Source organism: Maudiozyma barnettii (assembly GCF_903064755.1).
Source record: "Maudiozyma barnettii strain CLIB 1767 genome assembly, contig: KABA2_01, whole genome shotgun sequence".
NCBI lineage: Eukaryota > Fungi > Ascomycota > Saccharomycetes > Saccharomycetales > Saccharomycetaceae > Maudiozyma > Maudiozyma barnettii.
The window spans coordinates 288,761-307,325 of NW_024545238.1; the positions used below are offsets into that span (position 1 = coordinate 288,761).

Genomic DNA, 18,565 nt, shown 5'->3' on the forward strand with positions numbered 1-18,565 from the left:
TCAATTATTGATAGTTCCAATATTTGCATTGTTCGATAATCTCAAAAACTAAAAATGGATCAAGAGACACTTTTAACTGATGAATTTCAGAAGATAATCCTAACTTCTGCTGCCACTTCTGTCTCTTCTTCCTTTTTAACTAATAAGGAGAGGAAAGAAAAATTACTACTCTCAAAGAACAAGAAGACAGGCAATATCTCTAATGAAGATATCGAAAAAGTTTTAGGTGATTCTTTGGACACACAATTGTTTGATAAATGGATCCCTTTTCTTCGAGAAACGATAGAAAACGAACAACTTGAAGTGGTTGTCGACGAGCTGCAATCGTCTACAGAAGATAACTTCCAAGGATTAGAACTTCAATTGTTGCGTGATTTCCAAGTTACCAATAAATTAACCGAATCTATTGGAGAAGTAACTAATATCCAAGGTACCATTGAAAAACAATTGACAGTTCAAATGCAAGACTTCCAAAATAAATTATCGTCATCATCTAATGATTTAATAATGAAAAAGCAAGTATTTGTAAATAATAAAAAAACGTCACTAAAAATATCAGAAGCCATTATCGTAATTACCAAAGTGCTACGAATTTTAGAATTGTCAAGTAAGTGCCAAGAATTGATTACAGAAAAGAGTTTTTTCAAAGCCCTTCAAAATCTTGATAACTTAGAAAAATTATATTTACAAGAATTTAAAAATTACAATTTCGGATTTCTGAAGGAAATATATGATTCTATCCCCTTTTTGAAAAAAGTGGTTAAAGATGAATGTATAAATTTAATTCGTAACTCATTTAATATTAATTTAGGTAAAAATCTGGAAGATGTTGGTAATTCTATATTTAACTGTTACGAAAAGCAACTACTTCCCCAATGGTTACAACTCAAAGAAAAGATGGATTTCAACATATTCAAATTCAATTCCCCAGTCGAAATATCCTTAAGAGATCAGGAAATTCTAAGTACAATCACATTAGACAATTTTTTCCACTTAGATGAGTTCCATGATGCTATAATGATATTTGAAACTTTAAACCAAACGACATACTTACTTTCTGAGTTTACAAAAGAGTACGAATTTAGAAAATTCAAAGTAATTTTCCCATTAGTATGGAAGAAAACTGTTAATAATATAAATATCACAACATCAGATATCGAGAGAGATGCATTTACTAAGAATTTAACTTTGCCATTCCTGAAAAGTTACTTGCTTCGTATATTAGGTTTCTTAATGTATGATATTTGCTTAAATAAATCGACAGATTTCATCCTGGTAGGTAGTAACTATAATGCTACCAATGAATTTTGGGAAGGATTGCTTAATAGATTAGGCCCATATCTCAGTTACGCAATGAACAAATTACTCAATACCGAAGAAGAGCTCATAGATTTCAAAAATTTCTTAAGTGTGTATGTTGCTATAGTGGAAAATTTCAATTTGAGTATAACACCGCTCTATAACATCTTACTCTCCATTTTTCAAAAATACTGTAATTTATCTATGGAATCGTTCCGTGAGGAATTTAGAACGTTATTGGATGATGATGATTTTATGCCTTTAACTATCCAGGATCGTACATTATTTGATAAGGTCATTAAAATTTGTTGGTTAAAGAAGGATGAAAACACCAGGTTGATCGAGGAAGTAAATGCACTAGAAGCATCTGGATCTGAATTTTCTATTACACTTCCATTTTCTCCATTATATCCAATGACTTGCACTCTGGCCAAAAAAATATACTCAAAGTTGACTCTATTCATCTCAGTTTTCTACGGCCATAATCTACAATACTTGAGTAACATGCTAATTAAGACAATGGATGTTATATTTAACGATATTGTCAATCAACAGATCAAGTCCAAATTGGATAGTAAATCTAGAGAAGAAATAGCCCAAATATTAATTAACTTAGATTACTTCATCATTGCATCCAAAGAATTCAGTATGATGATGACGAATACGAATATTCTACAGAATCCCGACATTGAGATCAAACTATCCTCCATCAAACATTACATCGAAAGTAGAAAATATGCTGAAACTAAGTTAATTGAACTAATTGATTCAAAGATATCTGACGTATTGGATACCGTAGAATTTGATTGGACCTCCACCAAATTACGTGACGAACCGGACATTTCAATCATTGATGTTGCACAATTTTTAGAAATGATGTTCGCTTCCACGTTAGTTAATTTGCCATACAGTATTCAAACACTACTGATTTTCAGAGAATTTGATTCTTTGACAAGAAAAGTACTCGACGTACTACTACATGAAACCCCTTCTTCTTTGACTCAACAAAGTGTTTCGAATTTCGAAATTGATGTAAATTATTTACAAGGTATCATTCCTAAAATATTTCCATCACTTTCTCCAACAACATCTGATCTTCATTCAGTTCCAGGGACCCCTAATCCAAATACTTCTGATCGTCAAGTAGGTTTATTAGAAAATAATATGAAATCTTTAGAAGAAACATTTATTGAACTGAATCAATGCATAGAATTATTGAAGATAAAAAGCCACACAGATTATGCTAATCCTGAAATTAGAATGAAAAAATTTTCTCGTATAAAACCTGAAGATGCAAATATTCTACTAAGCAAGGTAAGGAGTTCAACACCAGAGTCTGATGATAATTCAGAATCCAAATTGATATTAGGTCCTGCAAGAAGCTCCACGCCCTCTAACGATTCTTCTGGGAATTCCAATAGATTGGCAAAGTTGTTTGGCCGTTAAACAGCATAGCACCAATCTAATATATCTTTTATACCAAACCCCAAAACATTAAGGATAAACTAGTATATAGTAATGAATGTACGTGATGTAGTTCGAATTATATAAAAACCCCAGTATTAATATTAACTTCCTTAAATTGTAAACAAAAAAATTCTATTTGCGCGATGAGCATTTGAAATTTTTCAAATCTTCTGTTCAATCAATATATTAAGATACCTGATGAGATATGAAGAGATCGGTAGTTTAGAACTTATAAAAGATCAGTCACAAAAATACGAAGTGAATAATGGGTAACAAACGTGCGTCTGATGGAAATAGCGATCAAAGGAAGAAGAAATTTAAAGTAGCATCGGGTTTCCTAGACCCAGGTACATCAGGTATATATGCGACTTGCACTAGAAGAAAAGAAAGACAAGCTACCCAAGAGTTGGGCTTACTGTTTGAAGAAAAGCTACAAGAAATTTATGGTGACAAACTCAAGGAACTTGAAAATGCTGACAATTCAGCGGAGGTTGTTGAGGAACCAAAAGTTTCTGAAGAGTTATCTATTGAAGAACAAATTCAGCAAGAATTATCAGAGATCAAGACAGCATCGAATCCAATCAGCAAAGAACAAAAGAAGAAAGAATTGTTGCATTTTGTTGAGTTGAATTGTGAATGTGTCGTATTTTGTAAGACTAGAAAACCAATTATCCCTGAAGAATTTGTAAAAAAGATAATGGATGAATTGATTGACCCCCAGAACAAAATGAAAAGAACGAGATATGTTCAAAAATTAACGCCAATAACAAATTCTTGTAATGCATCTATGGAACAGATACTGAAACTAGCCCAAGAGGTACTCGCTCCACATTTCCATTCTGCTAGCTGTGAGATTGAAGGCTATAAATTTGCAGTAGAGGTTACCAGAAGGAACTTCAATACAATCCCAAAGATGGATATCATTAACAATCTGGTATCTGTCGTCTGTGAAAATGGTAAGTATAAGCATAAGGTAGATTTAAAGAATTACAATAAATTAATATTGGTAGAATGTTTTAAGAACAATGTTGGTATATCTGTGGTAAATGGTGAATACAATAAGTCATACAAAAGATATAATGTTCAGCAAATATTTGAGGCAAAGTTAAAGCTAAATGATGCTGGAAAGACTCCGGTTGAAAAAAAAGCTTTAATTTAGGAACATAATACATCCTAACCTTAAAATTTGAATAAATATCTTTAATCATCTATTTAATTCAATAGATAAAACATGAATAATCTAATTAGTATTATGTATTCTCAAAATATTTTACAGTATATAGATATATATTCATGTGCCACCCAGAGTATAGTAGCATTTAACACAACATTTAAATATATGTTTTATTTCATTAAACTACTACTGATTTAATGTTATGGTTATAATCTACTTTCTGTTCCCATGCTAGCCAATCACTAGTTGTATTTGGAATTAAACCCATTTGATTCAGTTTCCTTATACCAATGTACATTAAAGCACATTGCCCTAGAATATACAATAACATAGCTCCCCAGATTGTTGAATTTGTATTTGAGTTCCCTAATACTGGCTTAAACGCCTGTTTTACGGAAAATATAGCCTTAATTGGACCAGATAGAAGCATCAACGCTGCTACTATAGGAATAATCTGAAGAGAGGTACCAGACATGTAGGACATGAAGAAATTCATCGGAATGGACTTCAGCGGTTGTAGAGCTATTTGCCAAGCTTTCTGCACTTGTAATGCATCTAAGTTGACCACTGGACGGCTGTGATTAACTGGTTCACCATTTTTTCCTTCAACAATATCGGATGGTGTAAAACCTGGTGGATATAAGGTATTCTTCTTTTTTGATTGCTTTAGTGTATCAGCGTATTTTGGGTCACAAAGATGTTGTGCCCATTCTTCCATTAGAATAACCATGATTGACAGTTTAGTATACTAACTTCTGTGTGCTGCTTTTACCTTTTTTTATTTAATATTTATATACTTTTCTTGTGGTGTTGGAATATCATTAAAAAATGTCTTAAATTTTCGGTGCTGAACAATCGGAACATTTAACTTAGAGAACGGATTAAACAAATAATGAATATGTAATGACCTAAAAACTTCGATAGTAGCACATTCATATAGTGTGACAAAGAGCTCTGAGTGAAACGAGGTATTCTTGTTTTTATACTAACTAATACATTTATGAATTAAATACGTACACTTTTACTTAATTTATTACTTTTATCCTTCTAGAAAAGGGTACCGATTTTATCTATCAAAGTGACCTGAGTTGGGTAATCAGGTACAACCTTATCCGGTTGTTGTTTATTCTCGTTTAAGTTAGTCGGTGGATCATTGTCATATATCTGTAATGTGATATTACCATTTTGATCTTCGATACGCTCACCACCTCCCAAAATTTTTATGCACATAGTCTTTGTCATGACTAATATTTCTTCTGATAGTCTTATCCATTTTTCATTTTGTAATGAATCAAATATGACAAGAGAAATACTTTTGGTTTCGATATTTTTAGAGAATGCAGTAAGGTCCTCAACAATTAATAGCATATGTCCATTATAGCCTAAAACCATAGAATTTTTTATGTAATATTGATAACATCTTTTGTAAGCGCATATTATGAAGTCCTGTATGATATTGAAGTCGGCTGAATCATTGTCTTGTGTAAAAGTTGGGTTATATTTTCTTGAGTCATTCAAAAAAAATAGAGAATAGACCAAAAAAGGGTTATATGTAGAATCAATTCTTCCATTCAATAATTGCTGAATGATATCAAACGAGACGTTATGCCAAAAATTATTCCACGGATGATCTAGGAATATTTTTAATATTCTTGGTATAGCTTCTTGATCAAACAACATTATTTTAAAATCATCACCTATTGTCTTCATTTTTCGTATTTTTTCATTATTTGCCATCGATATGAATGGTTTGCCATAACAAGGTTCTGAATAATTATCACTACTATAATTATTTTTATTTCCATTAGCACTACAATTAGAAGATAACCGAGCAAAACCTTCTATTAAAGAAATTGTAGTTTTATTATCATCTTTCAAAAGGCAATCAATTTCTTTGTTAACAGAATCTCTACACTTTTGTCTTTCTTCTGCAATAAGTTCTGAAGTTTTTAAATTCATTAAATCCATATTAGAGCAATGTAATAACTCCGCTATCAATTCAACTATTTTAATTCTCACCAAACCAATTTTCTTAAATTCTTCTCCAGTTTGCGTAATGAACGATTCATTTTCTGGATAATCTATACTCCAGATTATGTTCAATAATCTAGGTAAATATCTTGTGAAAATTTTCAATAAATTACCCAAGTATAAAGGGTCCCTTTTATTAGGTGGGTTCTTAAGAATTGTTGTCTCCAAGAGGGAAATTGAATCGAAATCAGAATTATTTTTTCTGATCAATTCAATCATAAGGACAACAATATTGCAGAGCACAGAACCTTTTTGTTCCAGCAAAATTTGAACCAGTGTCTCTACTGTATTTTCCAAAACCAGAAATCTTGTTAAATTATTGGGACCTATCGATATATCGTTCATAGGTATATTCACCGATATTCCTATAAGTTGTTTCAAAAATTCATAGACCGTTGATATCTGTCTATCAGAATATATAGAGCCTTTAAAATAGCTCATACATTTTTTCATCAACCCTTGTACCTCTAAGATATCAATAATACCTGTAGTATCATTAATTTTATCTGTACATATCAAACGTAATAGGAAATCAAATACATTAGATAAATCATCATGGTCGAATATATCCTGAACCAACGAATGTTTATTTCTTATAAAATTCAAATATGGATTTCTTCCATTAGCTAATAAACCATCTTGAATCTTTAAAAAAATTGTTAATTGAATAGAATTTTCTGATACAATCTTGGGATGATGGATGAGGGACCATAGTTTTTCCATTCTGTCAAAACTTTCTAAAATTATTTTTTGAATAATTGGTATATTCAATATAATAATATCTGATATTCTAATTATTTGTGCATATCGGTCTAAAGTGTTATTATCTCCAGTTGGTATGAACTCTAAATCTTCCTTCTCGTCCCGCACTGTATTTTTATTTACCAGATATTCAGCTAAATGGTCATTCCTTATATCAGTCTCATCTAGGTGTGATGGATTGTCACAGTTAAATGGATATGCTCCATCAATTTCATCCAAATTTTTTAACATAACTTCTATTATGTAATCTATATGGTAAACCTTCCTCCAAATATCATCTCCACCAATCACCACATTATCATCCTCAAAATCATTCTCTGTATCTTCCTCTATATAAAAATAACCAAAACAAATAAAATCCATCAATTTCTTATCCTGTCGTACTAATCTATCTACCAATGTCGGTTCTTTTAATATTTGATCTATGTAGTCGTTGTCGAGGGTACCTAGAGACAAAGTTGGGCTCTGTTTAACCATATCTGTGTGTCTAAACATACTCGAGAAGCTTGGTCTATTTGAGCCATGTTCTTTTATATTAACTATCCCTCTGGGGTCAGAAATGTGAAGATGATTCATGGATCCTTTTATCTCGTCTTCGTCACTTGCAATAGAATGTGAACTATACACAGGTGAATGTGACCTAGTGATCATAGCTGTAGTTACAGCATTCTCAATAGTATTATTACTGCTATGCCTTCGCTGGGCAATTGCTGAAGTAGTAGTAGGTATATTCGACACATTTTCAGAATGTTCTACCGAATGTAATCTTTCTAAATAATTGTTGATAATTCCATCAATCTTTGATTCTGAATTGATCGAACTAAACGGCCAGAAGGACATTATTAGTGTCGTCTATCTTTTTATATATGTATATTCAATGGATAAATATATCACAGTTTTTACAAATATTCAGGGTCTAAAATAAGTCCTTAAGCAAATCACTTTTGTAATGTAGTAATAACCATTGAATTGTTCTCCACGCAACACCTTATCAACAACGAAACAACTTTCAGAAATTAAACTCTAACTAGATATAATAATAAAAAATTAACACGAAGGATGCAGATCAAATACCTAATTGTTCCAGTCTATTACAATATTTTCTGTCAACTGAATGAAGAATTACTGATCTGTTTTCCCTTATTTTTTTTGGGTTAAGTTTCTCGCTGTTCCTTTAAGAATTTTTAACTATTTTGAAGAGACAGAGAGTGGGAAAGGAATACAGTTGATGATTCTCACATACATACACCCACGATAGATAGATAGATATAAATATATAGATATGTACATTTATATTAGATTTACCAAGGGTCTTGCTACGTACACTGAGTCGCATAAGTCCTATACACTTCAATTGAAGGAATACACAAAACATACGTGCCATCGAACACGTCATTCAGAAACAAGGGATACAACCTTTCTCACAGGCATATCTACTCCCTCCAAGTATGCATACATATGCTACGTAATGTCGGTTTCTTTAGACAGTCTTCATTACTTACTCTCTATTTATGTGTATCTGAAACTCTTACATAGAAAACTGACTTGTTTCAACTTTTTGCAGCCTCACCGTCCGTTTTCTTCATCTTCTTTAGACAAGCCGAAACTCTTGAAAAATCTGTCCTTACACGTAATCCACAACAAGGAAATACAATAACGAGAAACCAACAAGGAACATCGACTTCACTATCAATTCTATAAAAGTTGTATTCATTCCATAATTGATACGACTAAGGTAAGTTTTTATATCGTTTTACCTTTTGTTTGAGTAATTACTATTCTTAAGTTAATCAAAAACGATTGCTATATTCTACCCTTTTTTATATAAAGACGTATCGATGAAGTTCTGCACCAAGTTTATCGTCTTCATATTGACTGTATTGTCTCTACATCACTACTGTGAGTGGAACCATTGCTCAACAGATGTCAAACAATTCTGTAACTACACGTCTTTTTCCACTTGGAATAATATCCTAAGTGCTAACAGTGAAACTTATCATGAATATGTTGCACCCAAAATGATTATTGTATCTACTAAGTACAACACTTTAATTGAACCTCTCTGTCACAGTTTCTCTGAAAGACTAAATGCTAAAGTCACTAAACCAATAATTACATTTGTTACTCCACATGTTGCCCAATTTGAACATAGACCTTATGTTGTCTTTATTCATGATAAAATTGAATGCCTGATAAATAAATTACATGTCTATTATAACATTTATTTGGAACAAATCGTTTCCAAGATCGAGAAACAATTAGGTATCAAAAAGACATATAATGTGGCTCAAACAAAATTTGGAAGTCAATTTCAACCAATTTGTGAAGTATTTGAACCTTATTTAAAGGGATCTAAAACTAAATTTCAAGAATGGAAAATTGGATATTTGAATTATATTAAGGATGCTAAAACTTTTACTGAATCTGCCAATAAACAAATCAAGGAAACTGTTAAAGAGGAGAGAGAGAAAATTCAAGAATCTATTGAAGAAAAGAAAGAACAAGTGAAAAAAATTGCAAAGGACAGAAAGGAAAGTTATATCAACTCCAAGAAATCAGCAGCTGCAGCCTCTGCAGCAGCAGCTGAGAATGTATCCACTACTTCTGACATCCCAAAGGGTAAGATTACACCATTACTAGATAACGACATTTATTCTGATCTATACGAATTTAGAAAAGAAGCTGAAAATATGAATGACGAAGATTTTGAAGCCTTAGATAATAGCGGAGACGATGAAGAAGTCTACACTTCTACTTCTACTATTGTTAAAGTTGTGACCTTAAGTGAAGGTGCTGATTCTGTTGAAACCCAAGGTCAGAAGGATGCTGTTACTAATGAAGATGAGGTTAATGCTATCCAAATTGATTTTGACAATTGGTCTGATGCCATTGAACGTAAGATGTCTTCAATCGCTGACTTATTCGAAAAAGATGTTAACACTACTATGGATAAGATCTTAAGATCTAAGGATTTAACTTTAAAAAAAATGTTAAGACAAATGTCTAACTCTTCCCAAGATTCATATGAAGATATTTCAAAGAAGATCGAAGATATCGACTGTATTACTGAAATCGATCCAAAAACAGGAGAAAAAATTTATTTTGATAAGACTGGAACTACCCAATTACCTGTCTATGTTGACCGTGAATTGATGCGTGACTTGTTTGATCACGCCAACTCGTTAGGGTTAACTGTTGTTAGTCAAATTAACGCAGAAGTTGGTAACTTAGATTCTGATGTTTACTTTGCCGTTGAAGGTATGCGTAGGCAATACGCTGAAATTTATGAAGAATGGGCAAATGTTATGGTCAATGAATGGTCTAAGAGGTTAGCATATATTGATGTAATGGATGCTGATACAGGAAAGAATTCAGATGGTGCTGTTTCTGAAGAAAACTGGAAGAAATTCTTAAAGGTTAAGAGACAAATCATTGGCAGAAGAGAAGAATTTGCAACCCATCCAGTAAGTATGGATGAAGTTATTAAGTTCAGTACCATGGTTCAAAATACTCTGATGATGATCAACAGAGAAAATGGGGAATATCTATATATCCTAAGATCTAAAGCTAACTTGGCATTCCAAAAGCGTGAAAAGGAAGAAGCTGAGATGGAAGCCTTTGATGCTGAAGATGAGGAAGATGTTCAAGCTGACGCTTAGACAGTTTACTATTAATTCGAAAAAAGACAAATAAAAAAAAATTGTAACAAAACTGAAATTGCACAATTAAAGTTACTATTTATAAGTGTATAAAAATTATTCTATAACGTTTTGAAAATAACTGAAAAAATTCATAATGATCATTATATATTATAAGTCTTTTGTATCTTAATGCTTTAAAAGTTATTGTATTGTATTGAATTCTTGCTATTTTAGTTATTCGTACATCCGTATAGCACCGCGATGTATTTCTCTGAGTCCGTTGAACAAGGCGACTATAATCAACTAATTTAATATAAGGGGATTTGAGATTTGTAACCACCTCAGGTAAAAAATCAAGGCAAACCAGCAACTTTATCAGAATATAAATACGATATAGAGAATCAAAGAGGTGTTTGATAAAATAGCATTACCGTTTGATTAATTGACATATTAATTATATTCTCATTTTTGTTTTTTCTTCTAAAATATTTATCTATAAACATCCCAGGAACTTTACCGCTTTTAAAATATATTCTTCTCAATGTCTCGTTATATGGACAAAATAGATAAGGAATTTATTGACTCTTTGTATCCTGGATATCTACTAAAACAACCTATCGCACTAGAGTTATGGTCTCAATATTATGAGCATAAGAGACTGTTTCATAAATCTGCTAATAATCAATTACGTAAAACAGGAATCAACGGTGCGCGATCTAACTCTAATGGTGAATCAATTGGAAGAGATGGTGAATCAACTAATGAACTTGACTCGTTTTATATTAATCGGCTATCTCCTAGTACAAGAAAGGAAATCTGGCAAAAATTAATGAACTTAGGTGTTCTTGGAACGGTTCCATACCAATCAGCTAGTGACGAATATATTGTTCAGTTATACAAATATTTCTATTTAGGTAAGAATTCTGGAAAATCTAATATAGCAGACTCTACCACTATTGGAATTACATCTCCATTTTCTGACAAACTTGATATATCCAATAAGACTCATCTTGATGCTATTGCACAGAAGGATGATGACAATATTAATTATAATGATAATGTTGTTAATGATTCAGCTCAGAATACAAGAGTTTTACCTGACTCTGATCATAATGTACTTTCAAGTGATAAGGGACAAACTGATAGCCTTTTGGCTGAAGTGTTAGATGAAGACAATGATCAAGATTGTCTATATTATTCCAACTTAGGTGAGAGTAAGATACCTTGTAAATTAAAAAAGAACAATACACCTATGGACATTTACGAAACTTTGAATTATCCGCTACCGACATATTGGGTCCATCAACCCGGAAATAGTGTATTGATATCTAACGATGGTATATCTAGAATATCACCAAATCCACACTGGAAATCGTATATGAAAATTGAAACTTCTGAAAACATGAGTGCTTATGGCAGACATAGAATGAGAGATTCAGAAATAACCGTAACAGGACAGAAGTACGAATATGCTACGACTTGGGCCAATAATAGCGTTTCTTTACCCAATGTCGGTATATACTACTTTGAAGTCCGGGTTCTTAATGTAAGTAGTTCACAAGGTGGCGCAAATAGTAATATCATTGTAGGTTACAAGTTAAAGTCTTTAAACAGCGAAGAAGATGATGAAGAGAGCGCTGATAATTTGAATATGGATAACGCTATGATAGACAACTCCGTATCATCCGTACATTTTATGGAAATGGGCGGCAGAGCAGATGACCATGGTGACAATATTGAAACACATGGCGATGTTCGACCATTTATCACGGAACCAACAGATTTCAGAGAACCAAATACAAGAGGAAGTTCTGATGGTCTATCGGCAATTCGTAATAACACTGGTTCAATAGCTGGGTTTTATGCTTACTCTGGTTATGATGGTAAAATATCAAGCCCAAGACAAATATCAGGTTATAATGAACCTTATGGAAGAGATGATGTTATTGGATGTGGTGTTAATTTTATTGAGGGTACTATATTTTACACCAAAAATGGTGTATATTTAGGAAATGCATTTCGTGATGTACAAGATAGTAATTTTGTACCTGCTATAGGATTGCGCCCTGGGAATGCAGTAAGAACAAATTTTGGATTATATGAAGAATTTGTCTTTGATATCATGGGCTATCAAAATAACTGGAAACTAATGGCTTATGAACATATTTTCAGTTCATTATCTAATGGGGCAAACAATACAACTAATTCAACGAAACTTTCATCGAAGTACAAAGGAGATAGAGGGAAAATTGGTATATCAGATAGCTCTAGTGAATCAAACAGTGATGATGATGATGACAATGATGGTGATGTTTCTATGGATGAAGCCTATGATACAAATGAGAATGACTTGAATCACAATAGTAATAAGAAACCAAATCTTGTTGAGGATGAAAACAAAAAGGGTATGACTACCAATATTGATGACAAACCATTCTTGTTAGGAGAAGATTCAAGAATTGTAAGAAATGGTAAAATGGTTAAACCCGCAACAGATAAAATAAATGAAATGTCTATAGACGACAATTCAATCCCATCCATGTTGAATGTATTGATTAATGACTATCTGATACACGAAGGTATGATAGATGTTGCGAAGGGATTTTTATCTGACTTACGTAAAGATACTAATGGCATGGATCTTGAGGAAGTTAATTCTCTCGGTTGTGATAATAACTACGAAGTAATTAAACATAATGAACAACAAATCATTAACGAAGAAGAATTATTAAGGATGAGATATGAAATTCGTCGGTTAATAAATAGTGGTGAAGTTAATAAATGTATTATATACATCAAGGAACAATTACCTGGTTTGTTAGAAGAAAATATGACTTTATTATATGATTTAAGACTAGTTGAATTTTTATTAGAGATCAAAAATAATAATAAATCAATTAAAGATATTCTAAAATCTGCTCATGAATTGGCCAAACAATTTGTTCAGGATTCTGAGATTGAACTTGAATTGAGGCAAACATTCGAAAAAGAGTTGTTTAATGTATCAGGATTATTAGCATATGATAATCCATTAGAAGAAGCACCTGATGATCTTTCAATGTATCTATCTAATGATTTTTTACAGGATCGTTTATTTCAAACATTAAATTCCAATATATTAGATTTTCTGGGGAAAGACAGTGGTTGCGCGTTAAATAATATTGTTAGTTATACCAGATCGATGCTTTCAACGTTAGTTACATATGGAGATCAACAGTATCAATCATCGACACAACATAAATACTACAAGATGTTAAATATGGATGAGGATCTGTTGAATTTATAATGAGTACGGAAAACAAAATATTTTGGCATAATATACGTAGGTTTATACATTCTTTGATATACTACATATATATGAAGACAAATTGTGAGTTAAATACAATTGTTGCCCATTAATATTCGTATTCTTATTATTGTTTATTTTTTTTTTTTAGTAATATACATATTAGTGAGGATATTTAAATTAGACATATACACCAAAAGCGTCAGAGACAAAGATAGCAGCAATAGCAAATAGTATAGAACCGAACACACTTAGGAAAGTGAAGATCAGGAACTTGGGTACGATAGATTTCTTGGAGCAAGCAGTCATAACAGCACCAAACAGAAATAACAAAGCTAATACAGTGGCCATGATACCATATCTTGGTTGTTGTGCTAATGGGATGAATGCTTGAACATTTTCATTAGCATGGAATTCGTTCTGTAATAAAACTCAAAGGAGAAGAATATACAACAATACTTGGGTCAATAAGAATTGAGGATGTTATGATTATTATGTTAGTATCAATTTGATGACAATCGTACCCATGTGTAGGGGAATTCTTCAATTAGGGTGAAAAAATAAATAGATAAAACATACGTATAAAGTTTCATAACCCATTGTGTGTGTGTATGTATGAAGGTAGAATTTGCTAACGGTGAACGTATTATCCAAACTAAGTGTTTATATATACAGATAAATATCAATTCAAATTACAACAACTTTTTATAAAAAAGGCTTACCTAAGAACTTAGTCTGTAGTACAGTAATTGCTAATCATTATTTGTTATATAATATATATCAAGCCTGTCAAAGAGAGAACTAAACACGTAACACTAACAATTTTCAAATTAATGTGGAAATTGTATGAGAAAAGACGCGAGAGAGTAAAAATTTCCAAAATTTATCAATGAAACCATCGATCGCCCGGTAACCCTCAAATTTCATGATATTGTACACGCGTATAAATTCTCAGTTAACCCTGCCTGAATAGTAAATATCTGTTTTAGTTTAAGAGTATACTTGTTAAATGATCGTATTGTATTATACGTAATGATATCATTTAATGTAACTAAGTATGTTCTGGTCTGAAAGCTAATTTAATCAATATATTAAGATATATATCTATCTGTTCCATATTCACCTTTATGTATATATCTGTTACATAAGAAAACCCTCTTAAATCAAATCAGGGTTTGGACTAAAAATATAGTCCTCCCATACAAAATTTCGCGTGCTGATTGAAATTTGAATATTTCTGCTAAATCCACATTAAAGATTTTCAGGCGCGTTTTTTCAAAACCTAACAAAAATGGTATTTCAATTTCCAATACCCGCTAAATAATTTTTGTCGCTCTCGTTCCTACACCAAGCCTTATGTTTACCTCAGTCACGTGAAACATGAGCATCCAATCGCTATAAGAAGATGAAGAAGAAGGAGAGATTGAGTTGTTGAACAAAAGAGAAACAGTACTTTTGACGACTCTTAAAGAAAAATAGCAGTGTTTACTTAATTACATGTCGATGTTGCGGTCAATGTTTCGTGAATGTAAGGTCATTACCCGGTTTATTCCAAATTATGGTCATATTACCCCTAAAGTGAATATATTGCAGTGCAAAGCAACATATAGAACTATCCATGAAGGAAGTGACGGTAGCGCATACACGCCACCAAATCTGTCGGAGATTCCACGAAGGTGGCCTGTTATGAAAAATATGGCGTTACAAGAAGAAATTAAAGAGTACCTCGATTGGAAAATGCAGGGACCCTGGCAAGAGATGACTCGTGAGGAGAAAGTTGCTTCATTTTATCTCGCATACGGTTTATGGGGTCCTAGAGCTGGTGTCAGAAAGGAAGCTAATCTTGGTAAAGATACAGAGATTAATATTACGTACTTCATATTTAGAGTCCTATTCAATGTCACTTTACTAGGGGCACTAGGCGTCTCGTACATCAATTGGAAGTACGACAAAGAGAGAGAAAAAGAGATGGAGGACAATCAACTTTGAGATGACCGTCGGTCACCAAGACTGCATTACAGTTGAGTATCGATACTTATTATCCTTTTACGTTAGTCCCTTAATCAAAACTGTGTGTTACCCTGCCGCATTACGAAAATTTTTCGTTTTGTTTGCTTGTTTCTTTAAGAGAAGAAACGCGCAACGGCAGATTTTCAGCTGTAAACAATTTTTGCAAACAGAGACAGAAACACGAATTGAGAACAATATGAAATTAATGAAATTTTAGCAAACTGAATAACCTTCTAAACGTGTTTATATTTGAATTAATTAAACATTATATATTATTTTTATTATCTTTTTATATATTCTATTTAGTCCAGCAATAACGATAAACCTCTTTTTATTCATTTAGGCGTTATCTCTCTTTGGTTATACATTTATTAGTATTACTATTGGAATTTTAGGAACTTTATATTCATAGACTACGATATCAACATTGAAATTTTTTTTATTTGATTTTAATTATTAACTAGTTAAATCGAAATAATAATTGAAAAGTATTTACATATTATAAATATAATGTCTGAATTGAAAGTTGATCATGGTTCTATGGCTGGGATTGCCAACTCCGGTCCAATTTCTATTTTATCTTACTGTTGTTCATCTATTTTAATGACTGTAACAAATAAATTTGTTGTTAATTTGGAAAATTTCAACATGAACTTCGTCATGTTGTTTGTTCAATCTTTAGTATGTTGTTTGACTTTAGTCGTTTTAAAAGTCTTAGGTTACGCCAAATTCCGTTCTTTAAACAAAACTGACGCCAAAAACTGGTTCCCAATCTCTGTTCTATTGGTTCTAATGATTTACACCTCTTCCAAGGCTTTACAATTCTTAGCTGTTCCAATCTATACTATTTTCAAGAATTTAACTATTATTCTAATTGCTTATGGTGAAGTATTATTCTTTGGTGGTTCTGTCTCCTCTATGGAATTGTCTGCATTCTTATTAATGGTTCTATCATCTATAGTTGCTACATGGGGTGATCAACAAGCTTTAGCATCAAAGGCTGCCTCTCAAACTCTAGGTGAAGCTGCTGGTAACGCTTCCGTGTTATTAAACCCAGGTTACTTCTGGATGTTTACTAACTGTATCTCTTCCGCATTATTTGTCTTGATTATGAGAAAGAGAATTAAGTTAACCAATTTCAAGGATTTCGACACAATGTTCTACAACAATATTTTAGGTCTACCGATCCTATTAGTTGCATCCTTCTGTTTTGAAGATTGGTCTTCTGCCAACCTAGCTGTTAATTTATCTAACGATTCTTTGACTGCTATGATCATCTCAGGTATGGCTTCCGTTGGTATTTCTTATTGTTCTGGCTGGTGTGTTCGTGTCACTTCCTCCACTACTTACTCTATGGTTGGTGCTTTGAACAAATTACCAATTGCTTTGTCTGGTCTACTATTCTTTGATGCCCCCAAAAATTTCTTATCTATTTTATCCATCTTCATTGGTTTCTTATCTGGTATCGTGTACGCTGTTGCCAAACAAAAAAAGCAAACAGATCATAAGGCTCGTAAGTAGATAAGTGCATGTCTAATATAACAAAAAGACGGGGACATAGGACATCAATTAATGGAAAATGAAACATAAAAGAGAAAGTAGATTTCTTCATTTAAACATTATTTCAATTCCATAATATACGTATATATTGTTATTATTATTATTATTATTTTGGGTAGTATTGCAGTAATGTTAGCATTATAAACTCATAAATCTTCTATGGACATCTTAATATTTTCTTTTCCCAAAGTTATGGCTCTTCTCTTCTTTTATATGTATCGTTTATTATTATATAAGTCTATACATAGTTGTATGCTATTTGATCAGTCAATAAATATATATATATATACGCTCACTTTCCGTTCTTTTAGAAATTGTTCTATTATGTATCTACAGACAGATTAATGATCATTACAAAATAAATGAGGTACAACAGTTTGTAAGTCTAATATATCTCTAATGACTATTGAACCATCAGGTGTTTTCCCTAAAATTTCATTAACTTCATTTTCTACCACATGAACACATTGATGCATACCTAATTTTAACCCTTGATGTATATTACTACCACTATCATCGATAAACCAAGCATTCTCATAATTTCCAAGACCACATTGTGCCATAGCTCTTTCAAAAGCTTGTGGATTTGGTTTACATACCAAAGTATCCGTCTGGGAATAATCACAATACGTTATACCATCAAATATATCACCGAGTCCCAATAATTTAATTACTCTAATACCATGATTCTTATAAGCGTTAGTAAATAACCATAATTTATCAAATTTCTCACTTTTTTTCAATTTTAAAAGCATTTCTCTTAATTCAACATTAGGTTTCAATATATCTTGTAACGGTAAAGAATCATCAACCAGTTTGTTATATTCTAAAGCGTTAATACCATGGAACATTACTAGCCCACGGATGGCAAGACCATATTCTTTGTAATAAGTATTGTTTAATTGATGAGCTTCTTCATCAGTTATATTCAGAGTATTTTTAAAGTAATTCACAATAGAAACTTGCATCAAATCATGGATTTTACTGGAAGATTTGTATAGACAATTATCGATATCAAAGAAAAAGACACGCATATTATCATCTGGTGTAGGTAATGGGTTTTGAGGTTCCACTGGGAATGTAATCTGACACCCAGGATGATTCAACGAACATAAATGATCTACGTTCTTTTGAATTTGTTTCTCCGTTTCCTTTTGATAGACTGAATGTGGATCAGTATCGATAGTCATATTTATGATTTATCTATATTTGTCTAGAAATGTGTGTTCGTTATATATATTAAATTATTAATTGCTTTGTAATCAAATTAAAAACAGCTAAAATAAAAGCAAAGAAAAAGAGGTTGCCTTAGTTTTTATGATATAAATATATATA

At 32.0% G+C, this 18,565-nt stretch overlaps 10 protein-coding genes across 10 annotated transcripts; 6 read left to right on the plus strand and 4 right to left on the minus strand.

Annotated features, from left to right (window-relative positions):
• Positions 1-54: 54 nt before the first annotated feature.
• SEC15 (Rab GTPase-binding exocyst subunit SEC15) lies at positions 55-2,745 on the plus strand (the record flags this gene model as incomplete). The annotated part of the gene is made up of 1 exon (XM_041548070.1): positions 55-2,745. The coding sequence occupies one exon, from the start codon at positions 55-57 to the stop codon at positions 2,743-2,745; it is 2,691 nt and encodes an 896-aa protein (XP_041404004.1).
• Positions 2,746-3,031: 286 nt separating this feature from the next.
• On the plus strand, positions 3,032-3,925 carry TAN1 (putative tRNA acetyltransferase; the record flags this gene model as incomplete). Its single annotated transcript, XM_041548071.1, has 1 exon — positions 3,032-3,925. The coding sequence occupies one exon, from the start codon at positions 3,032-3,034 to the stop codon at positions 3,923-3,925; it is 894 nt and encodes a 297-aa protein (XP_041404005.1).
• Positions 3,926-4,118: 193 nt separating this feature from the next.
• Positions 4,119-4,670, minus strand: EMC4 (chaperone EMC4; the record flags this gene model as incomplete). The annotated part of the gene is made up of 1 exon (XM_041548072.1): positions 4,119-4,670. The coding sequence occupies one exon, from the start codon at positions 4,668-4,670 to the stop codon at positions 4,119-4,121; it is 552 nt and encodes a 183-aa protein (XP_041404006.1).
• Positions 4,671-4,987: 317 nt separating this feature from the next.
• On the minus strand, positions 4,988-7,573 carry SAP4 (Sap4p; the record flags this gene model as incomplete). The annotated part of the gene is made up of 1 exon (XM_041548073.1): positions 4,988-7,573. One exon carries the CDS (start codon positions 7,571-7,573, stop codon positions 4,988-4,990), a length of 2,586 nt encoding a protein of 861 aa, XP_041404007.1.
• Positions 7,574-8,571: 998 nt separating this feature from the next.
• Positions 8,572-10,392, plus strand: SHE10 (She10p; the record flags this gene model as incomplete). Its single annotated transcript, XM_041548074.1, has 1 exon — positions 8,572-10,392. One exon carries the CDS (start codon positions 8,572-8,574, stop codon positions 10,390-10,392), a length of 1,821 nt encoding a protein of 606 aa, XP_041404008.1.
• Positions 10,393-10,915: 523 nt separating this feature from the next.
• Positions 10,916-13,660, plus strand: VID30 (glucose-induced degradation complex subunit VID30; the record flags this gene model as incomplete). The annotated part of the gene is made up of 1 exon (XM_041548075.1): positions 10,916-13,660. The coding sequence occupies one exon, from the start codon at positions 10,916-10,918 to the stop codon at positions 13,658-13,660; it is 2,745 nt and encodes a 914-aa protein (XP_041404009.1).
• Positions 13,661-13,840: 180 nt separating this feature from the next.
• Positions 13,841-14,260, minus strand: OST5 (dolichyl-diphosphooligosaccharide--protein glycotransferase subunit; the record flags this gene model as incomplete). The annotated part of the gene is made up of 2 exons (XM_041548076.1): positions 13,841-14,080; positions 14,240-14,260. 2 exons carry the CDS (start codon positions 14,258-14,260, stop codon positions 13,841-13,843), a joined length of 261 nt encoding a protein of 86 aa, XP_041404010.1.
• Positions 14,261-15,157: 897 nt separating this feature from the next.
• On the plus strand, positions 15,158-15,649 carry MTC3 (Mtc3p; the record flags this gene model as incomplete). Its single annotated transcript, XM_041548077.1, has 1 exon — positions 15,158-15,649. One exon carries the CDS (start codon positions 15,158-15,160, stop codon positions 15,647-15,649), a length of 492 nt encoding a protein of 163 aa, XP_041404011.1.
• Positions 15,650-16,180: 531 nt separating this feature from the next.
• VRG4 (GDP-mannose transporter) lies at positions 16,181-17,191 on the plus strand (the record flags this gene model as incomplete). The annotated part of the gene is made up of 1 exon (XM_041548078.1): positions 16,181-17,191. The coding sequence occupies one exon, from the start codon at positions 16,181-16,183 to the stop codon at positions 17,189-17,191; it is 1,011 nt and encodes a 336-aa protein (XP_041404012.1).
• A 380-nt stretch (positions 17,192-17,571) lies between these two features.
• On the minus strand, positions 17,572-18,420 carry SDT1 (nucleotidase; the record flags this gene model as incomplete). The annotated part of the gene is made up of 1 exon (XM_041548079.1): positions 17,572-18,420. The coding sequence occupies one exon, from the start codon at positions 18,418-18,420 to the stop codon at positions 17,572-17,574; it is 849 nt and encodes a 282-aa protein (XP_041404013.1).
• Between the last annotated feature and the right edge of the window lie 145 nt (positions 18,421-18,565).